The sequence below is a fragment of the Vombatus ursinus genome, unplaced genomic scaffold (assembly GCF_900497805.2).
Source record: "Vombatus ursinus unplaced genomic scaffold, bare-nosed wombat genome assembly UNPS02014798.1, whole genome shotgun sequence".
NCBI lineage: Eukaryota > Metazoa > Chordata > Mammalia > Diprotodontia > Vombatidae > Vombatus > Vombatus ursinus.
In genome coordinates, this window is record NW_020954576.1 from 26,184,119 (window position 1) to 26,199,105 (window position 14,987).

The following is a 14,987-nucleotide window of genomic DNA, read 5'->3' on the forward strand; positions in this document are numbered from 1 at the left end:
ATGCAACACCAAAAATAAGTGACTATTAGTTGTAGTTAATAAATGGCAAACAAGAATACTCATCGACTGAACACAGAATATCATTAGTTGTATTTATTTGCATTATAACTTTATTAGTTTAAGCAGTGTATTGCAGATACACAATATATACAGATAATGGAGAGAATGAAAAGGGCAAAGAAAAGAGGGAAAGAGAAAGACAGAAAAAGAGGGAAAAGAAAGAGATAGGACAGAAAGAAACAAAAGGGGAGAGAAGAGATACAGGGAGAGAAGGCTATAGATAAAATTTCTATTCATTGAAAGCATAAAATTAGAGAGCAGAAATCATCAGCAGTTCTCAGGAAAAAATGAAAAATTCTAACATTTACTAGCTCAAAGTTCGACAATGAGTTTTCCTAGAGAAGTAAAGTTTCCTAACAACTTAAGGTTAATCCTGTAATAGCCACACTTTTTGAGGAAAATCTTTCTAGAAATGTTTAAAGTTTAAATAGTTCCATCTTTGTGATTACACATTAATTTAACAAATGTTTGCTAAGCCTTCCTACATGTAAGACACTTACATTATTGTAGTAGTGCTAGGTTGTGCAGAATAAGGGTGGAAGAGATGACAAATGGTCGTATCGACCGACACAATCCCCAGGTTGGTTTTAACTGTCTTTGTTTTTCAATAGTAGGGGAGGCAAGATATGAATGAGAAATGCTTGGTGTAGAAAACTGACTTTAAGAAACGGTACCCCTCCCATACCTCTCCCCCTGAACACTTAAATTTTTCTCCTCTCTAGAATCAATATCCTTCAGTGCAAATCCTGGATCTGAAAGGGTCACATGAGCTATGTGTCATATCATTTAACTTCTCTGAATTTTAATATACCTATCTGTGAAATGGGAATAAAAATACTCCTCCTATCCTACCTGATACATATATTGTAAGGAATAATTTTTTATGCTTTATAAATTTTTGTAATTCCTGGTGCAAGGGAGTACTTAAGGTGAACCTTGAAGGATAGATTCTACTTTTTATTTTTTAAATTATTTTTATTCTGAACTTAAACACCAGATAAAATAGGTGTTTTCATATAAATAATAGAACAGAAAAAGAGAGATATATATGAGAAGCTGCAGGTTTCTAATATGTATTTACAACTTGCTTTACTTCTAAAGTACATAATAAATTTAACTTTAATAATGATGATGATGATGAATTCCAGAGTTAGATGAGACCTTGGAGAACATTTAGTCCAGCCACTTCATTTTATTGAGGTTAACTGATCTGGCCATTGTTAGGTGTTTGTAATACTCAAGTTCTGAGAGGCAGAATCCAACTCTATTTAGCTCAGTATATAGAACATTACGGGTGTGTGGAATTATTTTGATGGAATTTAATATTACCTCAGAATACTCTTCTACAATTTGCATTTCCTTAACCATCAGTTCTTCATCCCCTTTTACAAGGATCTGTACTTGCTGCACAATTTGTGAATCTTTCTGTAATTTTTCCATGAGAATCTCTGTTTCCTAAAGAAAAAGAAACTAAAACTACATATCTTTTCTTAGAATCCATCTGAAACAGATCAAAGTTTCCAATATTTCAGGAGTTTGCAAATTTATCAAAGCAACCAGGATGCATTTGTGTCTTGAGAAGATTAATGCAGAGCAAAATTTCCTTCAGATAATATATGTGAAGAATGATGACAGGAATTGATTTTGTAATAATATAAAGATCTCAAGCTACCAAAACAAACTCCTGACTTATGTCTTAAAGCTGCAGGAAACCCATAATTAACATCTATTTCCAACCAAGTATACCTTAGTTTTTTGTTCTATTTGAGAACCGAGGATGAGAAGCTCTTCATGCATTTTCGAAACTAGTGTTGATGCTTCCAGAATCTTTGAGAGGCCGTTATTTAAACGTTCCCTGAAAAAGGTAAATATCAAACAGCTGTAAAGTGGGGTTTTTGTGTGTCCTCTGACTGACCTATTTACTGGAAGAAAACAGCACTGAATTTTCAAACCATTTACATCAGAAATACAGCTTAGAAACACTCCAGAATTTGAAGATGATGACTATCAGTCACTAAAATTTCTCAAGTTCCCACTGTGTACCCCACATGGTAGTACAAGCTTAGGGAGTGTTTCCATGGAAACAGAAGACACGGCTCCTGCCTGTGAGGAGTTCATAATCTCCAGGGGAGATAGGATATCATGATATATAGAAAGAAAAACATTATCAAGTGCAAAATGTGCAATTGCACATCATTAGATACAGGAGGTTTGTGGTTATTGAGAGGATGAGTTTCAATTTCAGGATTGACTGGGAGGGTTCTATCCCACAAAATAAAACCCCCATTTGATTTAGTGATGCTTAAAATTCCTCAATTAGAACTATTCTCTGCTGGCTTAAGCCAAAGGGAACCTTTGTCAATTGTTTGCTACAATGCGAGGCATTGTGGGAGATAGAAGAAGTGTTAAGATAAGATTTCTACCATAATGAAGCATGCATCTTAATTGGTTAGATGAGGTTAATATATATGAATCAATAGTACAAGACAGAATATTGTTAAATGCTATATCATATAGTACACTGGACAAAGGAGTTTGGAAATTAAGTTCAGTCCCAGAGAAGTAATCAAATCAATAAGGACATTGGATCATACGTTTACAGCTGTAAGGGACCTTAGAGGCTGCTGAGTTCAGCCTTCTCATTAGATAACTGAGGAAACAGAAGCTAAGAAAGATGAAGTGACTTATCCAGAGTCACATAGCCAGTAAATGTTTGAGGCAGGATTCAAATGTCAGTATTCTTGATTATGAGTCTAGTACTCTATTCAGAGTGCTACTTGGTATTGATGAGGGATGCCAGAGCTGAGAAATATTAGAATTACATTCCAATGGGTAGGGTGAGGAGTGATCCTAATAACAACTGGGTATTATCAGAAGGTTATTTCTTCTCTTCTTTTTCTTCTTCATCTTCTCCTTCTTCTTCTTCTTCTTCTTCTTCTTCTTCTTCTTCTTCTTGACTAAGAAAGGCAGCTGTGGCATAGAAGAGGCATTGGCACTAAGTTCAAATTCTGGCTATGCCTCCATATTAATCTATTTGTTCTTGGGCCTCTCTGAGCCTCAGTTTCTTCTTCTATAAAATTAGGATTGAAATACCCTGAGCACTTTACAGAGTTGTTGTAATGATCAAATCAGTGTGAAGTGTATAAATATAGATGTCAGTTACTTTTTTTCTTCTTCTTGAGTAAAGAAAAGTGGCATTCCTATATTCCATTTCAAAGGTGTTAGGAGAAAAACAGATTAAAAAATTAACTAAGAACATCAGAGGTACCAAATATGCTTCTATTTACCTCAGGGTCACAGTACTGCACCTTTAGCCAAATAAGTTGAGTTTTTCTTGTTTAAAACTCAATGATTGTATAAAGAATATATTTATTCTATGTGGCATAGTGCAGGCATCTGGGCTTGGGGATATGCATCTCCTGATGCATATGTGTTTTACAACTTTAAATTAGAAGTTTGTGAAAGTTTAAATCTTCATGTGTTAGAAAGCTAACTTGAATATAGGAGAGGGAAATTGTTCTCTCTGTCTCTGTCTTTTTCTATTTTTCTTTTTCCCTTCTATCTCTCTGTACCTGGATAAGTGTATACATACATGTATAAGGGAGAAAGTTCTAAATATTTGTTGTTGTTTGTTTAGTTGTTTCAGTTGTGCATGACTCCTTGTGGCCCCATTTGGGGTTTTCTTGGCAGAGATACTGGAGTGGTTTTGCCATTTCCTTCTCCAGCTCATTTTACAGATGAGGAAACTGAGACAAACAGGGTTAAGTGACTTGCCCAGGGTCACACAGCTAGTAAGTGTCTGAGGTCAGATTTGAACTCAAAAAGAGGAGTCTTCTTGACTCCAGACCCAGAACTCTATCTACTGAGTCACCAAGCTACCATTCCCAAAAATTAAGATGTGCTTTTCTTTAGCAGTATACTGCAAAATTGAAGCTAATTCGATGTTAAAAATCATTCAGAAACTTTTGACTATTTGTCTGAAATGAAGTAGAGCCACTGAAACTCTGTCTGAAGCAAATCCAGGTGAGTAATGAGTGTGTGTGTAGGTGGGGGGGGAAGGTGGCAGTGCAGAGTTCCATCCCTCCCACAGTACTGGAGGGACTAAGATGGGCCATGGGAAAGGGTAATAGGATCCTGGGGGTACATATTTTATCCCTCAAATTTGGGGATGGTGGTTGCTGTAGGAAGAACATATCCTGCCTCAAAAGTACATAATCTTCCCAGGAAGCAAGCACCCTGTCCCCATTTTGGCTGTCTAAGCCAAAATTCCCTTTGCTCTGTGCTAGTTTCAATGCTAAATGTAGCTATGATTATCTTCATTTTATGGATGAAGAAACCGAGTTTTAGAGATGTTTAGTGACTTGCCCAGGTATACAGTGAGTAAATCGCTTTTGTGGCCAATTCCTCTTCACAAAAAAGACTGGGCATCCCTGCCCTAGGCAGCATGGTGATGGTGTAGTGTAAATAGCACTGGAAAAGGAATTAGAAAGTGTAGTTTTAATCCTGGTTCCATTACTCAGTAGCTGTGTGATTTTAGACAAGATACAATCTCTTTGAAATTCAGGTTCCTGGGAATAATAGCTGCCTTTGCCTAACTTACAGAGACATTGTGAGGTCAACAAGTATTTATTAGGTACTTGCTATGTACCAGGCACTACTCTAAGCTATGGGATTCAAAGAAAGGCAAAAACAGTCCCTGCCCTCAAGGAACTTAACTTCTAATGGAAAAATGATGTGTAAATAATGAGGGACATACAAGATAGATAAACAAGAGATGCAAGGTAAACTGAGAGGAGAAGGTGCTAGCAGAAAAGAAAGACCAAGAAGGTCTTCTGCAGAAAGTGGAATTTGTCTTGCAACCTGAAGGAAGCAGCTAAGAGGAGGTAAGGGGATAGAGCATTCCAGGCATACAGGACGGCCAGCTAGTACAAAGGCATGGTCAGAGGGGCTGGATTGTAGAGTTTGTGGAGGGATGCCTGGAAAGTTAAGAATAGCCAAGTTATGAAGAGTTCTGAAGGTCGGACAGGATTTTCTTGATCCTGGATATAACAAGGAGCTATTTCAGTAACTTGTTGAGAAAGGTGGTGACATGGTCAGACTTGGCTTAAGGAAAATCACTTTGATACCTGAACAGAGGATGTCAGGCAGTGGGGAGAGATCTGTGGCACAGAGATCAGTTAGAAGGTTATTGTAATAGTCCAGGTGAGAGGTAATGAGGGACAGTGTCAGTGGATCAAAGGGGAGGTATATGAGAGATTGTGAGAAGGTAGACTATGAAAGGATTTGGCAATGTGTATGTGAATGTGCTTTGAAAATGATAAAATATTTTAAGCACCTGCTAGGTGCTAAGCAAGGAAATTTTTTTTCCTCTCTTTGGTGGATATGTATACAATGTTATGTTTGACTTCAGAGTTGCTGGGTGAACATATGAACATAGATAAACATACTGTGAACATATAGTGAGTGATGGACATTTTCCTTGACTCATGTAAAACTTTAAAAGGTATCTGTACCTTTATAATACTTTCTCATTTAGTATTTCAAGGATCTGTAATTTCAATCCAGGTAGGTGATCTCTCTCTATGGATGCACACTGATCATAACTCCTATACACATCTTAGTAGACATTCTCTGTGAATTTCTGAGATCAGTTTTTATAATAATAGCTTATGTTTTATAGGCTTTTTCAGTTTATAAATTACTTTGCTTACACCTCTGTAGGTAGGTAGTATAAGTATCATTACTCTCAATTTACTGGCTCGGAAACTGGGGTGTAGAGAGGCTAAATTTGCCCACGGTCACATGGTTAATGTCTATTAAAGTCAGGATTCCAAACTTAGGTCTTCTGAGGCAAAAGCATAGCAAAATGGAAAGCTGTGGAGTTGATGGACCTGACTTTACATCTTATCTATGTCACTGATTAGCCATGTGACCATGGACAAATCACTTCCCTTCTCTGGGCTACAGTGTCCTTATCTGTTAAATAGCTGACCTTTATGGTCTCTTTCCTTTCTCAGTTTGTGATTCTTGATTCCAAGTCCACTACACAACACTACTTTATTTTTCCACCATGACAGGAAATTTGGGGCTCAGTATTTGCCTAATCTTTTAGAGTACCAGGGTAAAGATGTATTATGTATTTCTAATTTGATTTTGATTTTAAATTCTTACCTTTTGATCATCATTTTCCTTTCCCTTGATTTCAAGATGTGTGTAAAGGTATCTATGAAGTGCAGATAGCTACTTGGAGTGATATAATAATGTCTTTTAGTTTCCTCCCAAAATTTGATATTAATATCAGCAATTCTACGGTGGAACTGAACACATGTTTGGGCGAGTGTAGGTATTAAATCCTGTAAAAGAATAATTAGGAAAAAATAACTGACTGAAACCGAGGAAAAAGAACATTTCATGAAATCTTTAATGTGTGAGGCATTCCTAATTGCTTTAATTAGTTTATCAGTACTCTGATCTAGGATACCCCAAAGGAATGGGATACATAGAACTGGAAAATCTGATGATTGGTGTATTGAGTGGTGGAGGTGGAGGAGGGGGCAATGAGAAAGAGGGAAAAATCCACAGCAAGGTATGATGTCAGTCACAGCTTTTCCTTTCTCTTCAATTGATATCAACTAAGAATTTAGGGGTTTTCCTTGGGGGGTAGTTTCAGGGATGTAGTCCTCTCCTTAGCTCCTAGGTTTCATCCCAGTAGTAATTCTCAGCCCCAAGCAACAAAATAACTACAGGGAGAAGAAATTATAAAAGCATCAATTCCATACTTAGAAATTCCAAGATCAAGGGGAATCTTCTGGGTTCTACAGATGTGGCTACTCCCTCTAACTCAAATTGTGACTGCTTTACAAGCTAGATAGTCTTCATGAGTTGTCATGGTCAAAAAACAATTCATCATCTACTGACCAAATTAGTGATGAAATTTTTTTGTATTTAGTTAGGTTGGTCCTTAGACGAGAGATCTACAGTCCATCGCTGGACCAGTCTTGGAAATCTCTTAAATTTTGTCAAAGGATATGCTTTGCTGGCAAAGTGTTTGGGAACCCAGAGTTATCTCTCAGTCACAATGAGGCATTGAAGGACTTCCAGGTAGGACATACCCGATAAAGATAGGCAAACACAGGTACAGGAATAGACTCCTGCTTTGTCCAGGTTGGGAGGTCAGTCTTGTTTTATCCTTGGTCCTAGATCCCTCTGTGGATGTGGCCAATGTTTTTCTGTGTTAGCCTATGATGTCTATACTATCTTTTCATTCCCCTCCAGTCTCTATTCTTGGTCCATCTGCACTTGGATATTTCAGGGAATAGTTCTCTCATTCGTTCCCCAGGTTCTGTGTCATACTCAAGTGAGATGGCACCCTGTGCATCTGTAAGGGTCTCCACATGCTACTGAATTATCTTAACTCCTCCTCTCTTCCTTTAGCTGTCACTTGGTGGCCTGTCCCTCTCCCCATTCTAGTTTCTTGCCTACTCATTGTGTGGTATGAACAAAGTAAGCCTCTTTGCATGGGTAGCTTGTGACATTCTCATCATTTTACAATCCTGTCTTGCCTCCAATCTGTTTGCATATCTTAATAGTCATTGACAAAAGAGTACAACACAGAAAATAACAACAGCCTGACCCTTGAGGCTATGCAGAAAGGCACAGATAGGGAAGGGGGGAGAGACCACCTCCCTTGGCTTTTATTTATACCTGGAATCACTATCTTCTATCCCTGGAAGTGGAGGTGGAATACGGGTAGGAGGATAAATCTGGAAAGGAGAGCCAACAAGGAAGAAATGTCGCAGCTTTCGTAGAAGGGAAATGTGCTCAGATACTACCAACAAATAAAAATTCATACTTTGATACTGTTTTGAGAGGGTTTAAAAACACATTTTCAGTTTTTTCTTTAAGTGTTACCTCTTTGGTGTCCAGGACATGTTTTTGCTTTAAATGAGTCACTGCTACAGTAAAAAGAGCTTCTTCTGGCCATTTCTCGTACCAATCGACTGTGCTGCAAGTAATCAAGGCCGGGTATGCTCGACAATTTCGGCGGAAATTGGGCCCTGCGGGACTTACAGTCATAAAAATATGAAGATTTCTTGCAATTCTCTGAATGGGAATGGAAAAGGATGAATTAAGTTAGTTACATGATGAGAAAATGTTCTTCTAAAAATTTGTTTCAATTCTATCTTTCAAGGGATATAATTTTCAGATAGAAAGCAATTAATTTTGTTGTTTCACTGTTGTAAAGCTGAACGGCTACCACCAAATTACAGAATTTCAGAGCTGGAAGCGGACACCTCACCCAACCTGCACCTGAACGAGGGCCCCCCCTCTGTAACTTACTCAACAAGTCACAATCTAGCCTTTGCTCGAAGACCTTCAGTGCAGGAGAGCCCACTACCACCTGAGGCTGGTTAAGAAGTTTTTTCATTGCATCAAGGTTATATGATGTTTACCTTCATTCCCCTCCAGGCTCCCCTCCTGACTCTCTGGACTTTCTCTATTATTCCCTACATAGGTACCCTCTGCTTCCTCCCCCAACCCCCTTTTCAGCTTTCTTTTATACATCATCTTCCCCTATTAGGATGGAAGCTTTTTAAGGGTGGGGGCTGTCTTTCTGCTTGTATTTATACTCCTAGTGCTTAGCACAGGGCCTGCAGGGCACACAGAAAATGCTTAATAATTGCTTGCTGCCTTGATTTGGCTTGGTTTCATCCACTGCTCCTAGTTTTGCCTTTCAGACAAAGGCAACACTTCTTCTATATGACAATCCTTCAAATACTTAGAGTAAACGTGTTTCTCCCAAGTCTTCTTTTCTCCAGGTTAAACACCCCAGGTTCTTCACCAAATCTTCATACAGTATGAACTCAAGGCTCTTCACCCATTGTGCTTGTCTTCCTTTGGATGCTCTCCAGCTCATTAATGCCCTTCCTAAAGAGTAGTGCTTATAACCAAACATACCACTATAGACTGGGGCTGATCAACATAGAACACACAGAGGCATGGACAACATAGCCTAAAGTTACATTAGTTTTTTAGCTGCTATCTTACACTGTTGATTTATCTTGAGCTTAGAGTCCATTAAAACTCCTATATGTGTTTCAAACAGCTGTCTGTCTTACTCTACCCTTTGTACTTTTGAAGTTCAGTTTTTTGAATCCAGGTGTAATACTTTACATTTCTCCCTATGAGTTTTCATCCGATTAAGTTTGGCTTAGTGTTCAAGACTGTCATGATCTTTTTGGATCCTGATTCTGTCATCTAATTGTGTTAACTAGCCCTTCTAGACGTGTGCTGTCGGCAGATTTGATACTGATGCAATCGAACTTTATCCAAGAGTGTGCGTATGGTGTTTTTGTTACCTTTTTGTTCATGGTTGTATTTTGTTTCTTTTGCATTTTTATGGTTGTATCTGATTTCTAAAACAAGGACTCAGAGTTTCACCGAAATAAAGTAATATCATATTGAAACCCTTAGTGAACCTTGTATTTTTACTAAGATCCAACAAAAGGTGGAATTCTCTTAAAGCTGGACCAGTCTGGTAACTTCACATTCAGCTATGTCCCTCTTTTGCAGATGAGTAAACTGAATCCCGTAGAAGTAAAGTGACATGCCTAAGCTCAAACAATTTGTTAGCAGAAGACATGGGACCAGAATCCAAATTATCTATGTATCTCCTTCAAAAAATGAAGTAAAAATTTTAAGACTTCCACTCTCCTGAATTTTTCTTTCATAAAAAGTGATTATTGCTGAGGAAATACATCATCTACTAGGAAAAGGCATTCTGTGGTGTTAGCTTTACCAGCATGAGGGTGTTCTGTAGTTAATAAGTTAATGACTTCAAAGTATTTATTACTGCATCATGGTAGAGAGAAACCATTGCTTCTTACTATTGATGTTTCATCTGGTGGTGCTGGCAGGCCATGTGCCTAAACACAAAATACCAGATAGCATCAATAAGAGAGATGAAAATAGTCAGAAAAAACTCCCTGAAGGAGGCAGACCTTAGGTTGGGTCTTGATGCTTGAATATAATTAGGGTAGGCAGAGTAGAAGGAATGCATTCCAGATAGGGAATCAGTATGAGCAAAAGCAGAGAGGTAATGACCATGGTGTGTGCCAAGAACAAAGAGAAGACATAATGGCAGAGTTGGAGAGTGGTAAGGAATAGGGTTGAACAAGTAGGATTGAGTCAGATTGTGATGAGTCTCACAAAGCCAAACAAAAGAGTTTAATCTTGATGTGGGAGCAAAAGGGGATTATTTATAGCTATTTAATAGGAAAATCACATGATAGATACTGTGATGTTTTGAGTAGAAAGTCTTAATGATAAAAATCAAATAATACTATGAGTGTGAGATAATCTAGCAAAAATCACATATATCACTAAGGATGAACACATCTCTTGATGATAAAGGATGTCAAGAAGCCAAAAGGTTATGTTGTATAAAAAACTTGTGATCACCTTAAAATAATTATCATCATCGATCTGGCTTAATAAGCTCATTTTAGGGACAAAAACACTCAGTGAAAAATTATATATGGAAACATGAATGTGGTCTCAAATATGTATCATTAATTTGATTTCATAGTCTGATAAAAATAAATTCATGTAAACAATACCTTTTGGAAGAACAGAAGCAGAGCTTGTCGGCTATCACCACAACTGGCTTCTTCATCAAGATTTTTGAGACCTGCTGCTATATTATCCAACTCTTCATTTTCAAATACATCAGGCAGAACTCCTGAATTGAGAATGGAGTTCAAATCTTCTAAAACAGACTCCTTGGGTAAAAACACATATATTTTTAAAATCAGAAGTGACTGAATACTCATATTTTCTAATCTAAGGCACAACAAATTGACAGAGCTATAGCGAGTAGGCAAATTGATGGTGGTAAAGATTATAGTCTATGCATAATTCAAATCAGCCAAACAGGTAATGTGATCAAGAGAATGAAGGACTACTCATTTTCTCTGATACTTTCAATCCCTCAAACTTCTTCAAACAGAAATTATGCACAAAAAATAAAGAAACTTCATCTGTTTCTAGAATTCAGGATATTCAGAATCCAAAAGAAAAAAACCCCCAAAAAGCTCCATGAAAAATAAACTGACATCCATGAACTAACATCCACCCTGAGCTCACTTAGCACTCCTCTCCCAACTTTTGTACTGCCAGTAGCAGGGGTATACTGGCTAACCCAAGCAACTGGAACATAGGCTATCAAAAATCCCAAAAAACCCCAACCCCATGCAACACCCCATTCCTCGTCCTTCTCTTCAGTGCCTTGGAGATCCTGCTTCCAGGCTATGGAAGTTTGCTTAGGCAATGAAAAATAGTCATTCCAGGGGCAGAAACTTACTAGGGCCACACAGCCAGTGCAATGCAGAGCAGTAGTCTGTGCTATAAAAGATCTCTGCAAGAGAGCCAGGAACACAGGTAAAGGAGTAGGGCATATGTCTGGGGTTGAAATAGAGTTCAACACCATGTCCCAAACCCCTTCTCCTAGAACCTTGGAAACCCAAACAACAGACATCAACCCCACATCACCAGGCAGCTCTCTGAACTTCTGGTGCTGGGCCAAAGAAGTGAGGGAGTGGGACAGGACACTGTGTATGTATGGGAGGCTAGGCAGAATTCCACTAAGCCTGAGGGAAGAAGCTCAGTGTCCAGCTGGAGCCAATTCTGTCCTCCCAAAAGTCACCTGAAGAAGAAACCTAAGTTGGTAAGGCATAAATTGCCCAGCATGAGCTATAGTAATATGAAAAAAAAATGCTCTAAATCACTGTTGATTAGAGAAATGCAAATTAAAATAACTCTGAGGCACCACATCACACCTATTAGATTGGCTAACATGATAAAACAGAAAAATGATAAATGTTGGAGAAGATGTGGGAAAATTGGAACACTAATGCATTGTTGGTGGAGTTGTGAACTGATCCAACCATTCTGGAGAGCAATTTGGAATTATGCCCAAAGGGCTATAAAAATGTGCATACCCTTTGACCCAGCAATACCACTTCTAGGGCTGTATCCCAAAGAGATCATAAAAATGGGAAAAGGACCCACATGTACAAAAATATTTATAGCAGCTCTTTTTGTGGTGGCAAAGAATTGGAAATCAAGGGAATGCCCATCAATTGGGGAATGGCTGAAGAAGTTGTGGTATATGAGTGTAATGGAATACTATTGTTTCATAAGAAATGATGAGCAGAGTTTGGAAAAACCTGGAAAGACTTACATGAACTGATGCTAAGTGAAGTGAGCAGTACCAGGAGAACATTGTACACAGTAACAGCAACATTGCACAATGACTAACTTTAATAGACTTAGCTCTTCTCAGCAATACAAGGATTTAAGACAATTCCAAAAGACTCATGATAGAAAATGCTATTCACAGCCAGAGAAAGAACTATGGAGTCTGAATGCAGATTGAATCATACTATTTTCTCTCTCTCTCTCTCTCTCTCTTTTTTTGTTTTTTTTTTGGTTTCTTCTTTCTCATGGTTTTCCCCTTTGGTTCTAATTCTTCTTTGCAACATAACTAATGTGGAAATAGGTTTAGTATGATTATATATGTATAGCCTATATCAGACAGCATGCCATCTTGGGGAGGGGAAAGCAGAGGGAGGGGGAGAAAATCTAAAACTCAGAATTTTATAGAAGTGAATGTTGAAAACTAGAAATAAATAAATAAATAAATAAATAAATAAATAAGTGGAATTTTTTTAAAAAGAAAAATAATTGCCCAGAATGTGAGGAGGTTGAGAGGCTTTGAGACCCAGCCCCCAAACTACCAGATCAGAAAACTACCAGGTCAGGGGGTCAGAAAGTGAATAGTAGGGAAAATTAAGAAAAAGAAAGGCTGAAATTACCAAAGATCTCAGTAAGAAGAAAACTCAAAGATCTCAAACATAAGCAAATAAAACAATAGGGAAAACAATAATAGCAGAAGAAAATATGGTTTCCAGATCTAGTAAATGTGTTTAGGTGTTTATGTATAAATACTGCAAAAAAGGGGAAATGATCCAACACTTGATGTGATGGAGGACCCTGTGGAGGAGAACATGAAACCACCACATGCTGTTCTTGAATAGTTTAAAAGAGAAATGGGAAGTAAGAGAACAGAATTTATGGCCTGCACAGCAAAAATAATGGGCAGAACAGAAAATCTGGATTCTCCAATGGGAAGTCTTACCAAAGAAACCAGAGAGAGAACAACAGATTGGGAATGTAAATACATAGAAGTGAAAGACAATCTAGAAGAAGAGAATCAAAAGGCAATAATATCAAAAGAAAATATGCTCATTTTATAAGCAAAACATACTTATCTAAAAGATATGATGTGTAGGGACAACCTAAAGATCATAGGTTTCCCAGAAACGCAGGACAGAACAAAAAGCTATAACACCATACTGCAGGAAATAATACAAGAGAACTGTCCAGAACTTCTGAACATAGAAAATGAGATATACAAATTGAAGTATTCATAGATTGCATCCAGAAGAAAAAAATCCAACAATAAACAACCCCAGGCTTCAAACTACAAGACACATAGTGGTTAAATTTAATAATTCAGTTTAGAAACAATTAAATTCTGCAAACTATCAGGAGATGGACCTTCAAATACAAAGAAAAGGCAATTCAAATAATACAAGATTATTCAATATCCACCAGAAAATGCAGGATGAAATGGAATTACGTGTTCTGAAAAGCAATGGAGCTCAAGGTACAGCCCAGGCTGAATCTATGCTGCGAATCTGAGCGTTAACCATATGTGAAAAAAGATGGACATTCAACAATAGAGACATCTGGAACATTCTTGGAAAGAAAACCAGAACTGAAGAGATTATTTGCTTTTTCAACAGCCCAGATAAGAGAAATGCAGGAGGAATAAATGAATATAGCAGCCAAAGAAGGACAGAAACAACAATTGACAGCAGAGAGAGACCCATAAGGGATGTCTTTCTAAATGTGCACAAAGATACAAGGGTGAAGGCAGAAGTCAAGTGGAGGTAACAGTGAAGATGCAGACCTGGGGTAATATGGATAGAATGGGGTGATACCTTGCCTAAAAGTGAATCAATAGTGTTTTTTTTGGGGGGGGTCTACATTATGAAATGGGATGGTGAATGATAGGGAATAGAGTGTGTGATGTTCCTGGGGAAATTCAAGGTCAAGAAAGGTGAACCCTGTGGTCTCAAGAAGAGAAAAGCCTACAGGGGAGTGGTTTCAGAGGAGGGGGGAAAGATTGAAAAGTGGGGAGGAAAAGAAGAAGGCCTTGCTTGTATGCTCCTTTGGGTGAAGAGAGATATTCTCTGAATGTAGATGAGGACCTTGTGCTGGGTGTGGTCTGGGGAATCTGGTGCTTGAAAAGACCACTTATCCTGGATGTGGGAAGTGGGAGTGGGGTGGGGCATGGAGTTAGAACTTCTGAGGACAACTGACCACTGGGAAAGTTAGAAGGCATGGACCCAGGGAGGAGACTCTGAGGCAAATGGAGGAAAGAAGGTAATCGGGAGAGGATAAAAATCAGTAATGGGCTAAATAATCAAGGAGGTGTTGGTGGAAGAGTCCTATTATGGGGCAGTGTCTTCTCTGTCAATTGCAGGAATTGCCCTTGTTCTAGAGTGAGGCACAATAGAAAACAATTAAATTAAAAAAATTAAAGCAACTATGAGGTACCACCTCATACCTATTGGAGTGCTTAATATGACAAAAAAAGGAAAATGTTGGATGTTGGAGGGGATGTGAGAAAACTGAGGCACTAATGTACTGTTGGTAGAGTTGTGAACTGATCCAACCACTCTGGAGAGCAATGTGGAACTATGCCCAAAGGGCTATAAAATTGTGCATACCCTTTGATCCAGCAATACCACTACAAGGTCTGTATCCCAAAGACATCCAAAAAAAAAAAAAAGGGGGAA

The 14,987-nt window shown here is 38.2% G+C and overlaps 1 protein-coding gene across 1 annotated transcript in view; it reads right to left on the minus strand.

Moving 5' to 3' along the window:
- Nucleotides 1-14,987, minus strand: part of LOC114049395 (dynein heavy chain 14, axonemal-like) — a 343,809-nt gene that overhangs the window by 98,202 nt on the left and 230,620 nt on the right. The window contains exons 56-60 of the mRNA XM_027870678.1: nucleotides 10,680-10,841; nucleotides 7,972-8,163; nucleotides 6,232-6,413; nucleotides 1,807-1,915; nucleotides 1,390-1,515 (exon numbers count right to left, since the gene is read on the minus strand). Of these exons, the coding sequence (XP_027726479.1) occupies nucleotides 1,390-1,515; nucleotides 1,807-1,915; nucleotides 6,232-6,413; nucleotides 7,972-8,163; nucleotides 10,680-10,841 (771 nt within the window). The remainder of the gene's footprint in view (nucleotides 1-1,389; nucleotides 1,516-1,806; nucleotides 1,916-6,231; nucleotides 6,414-7,971; nucleotides 8,164-10,679; nucleotides 10,842-14,987) is intronic.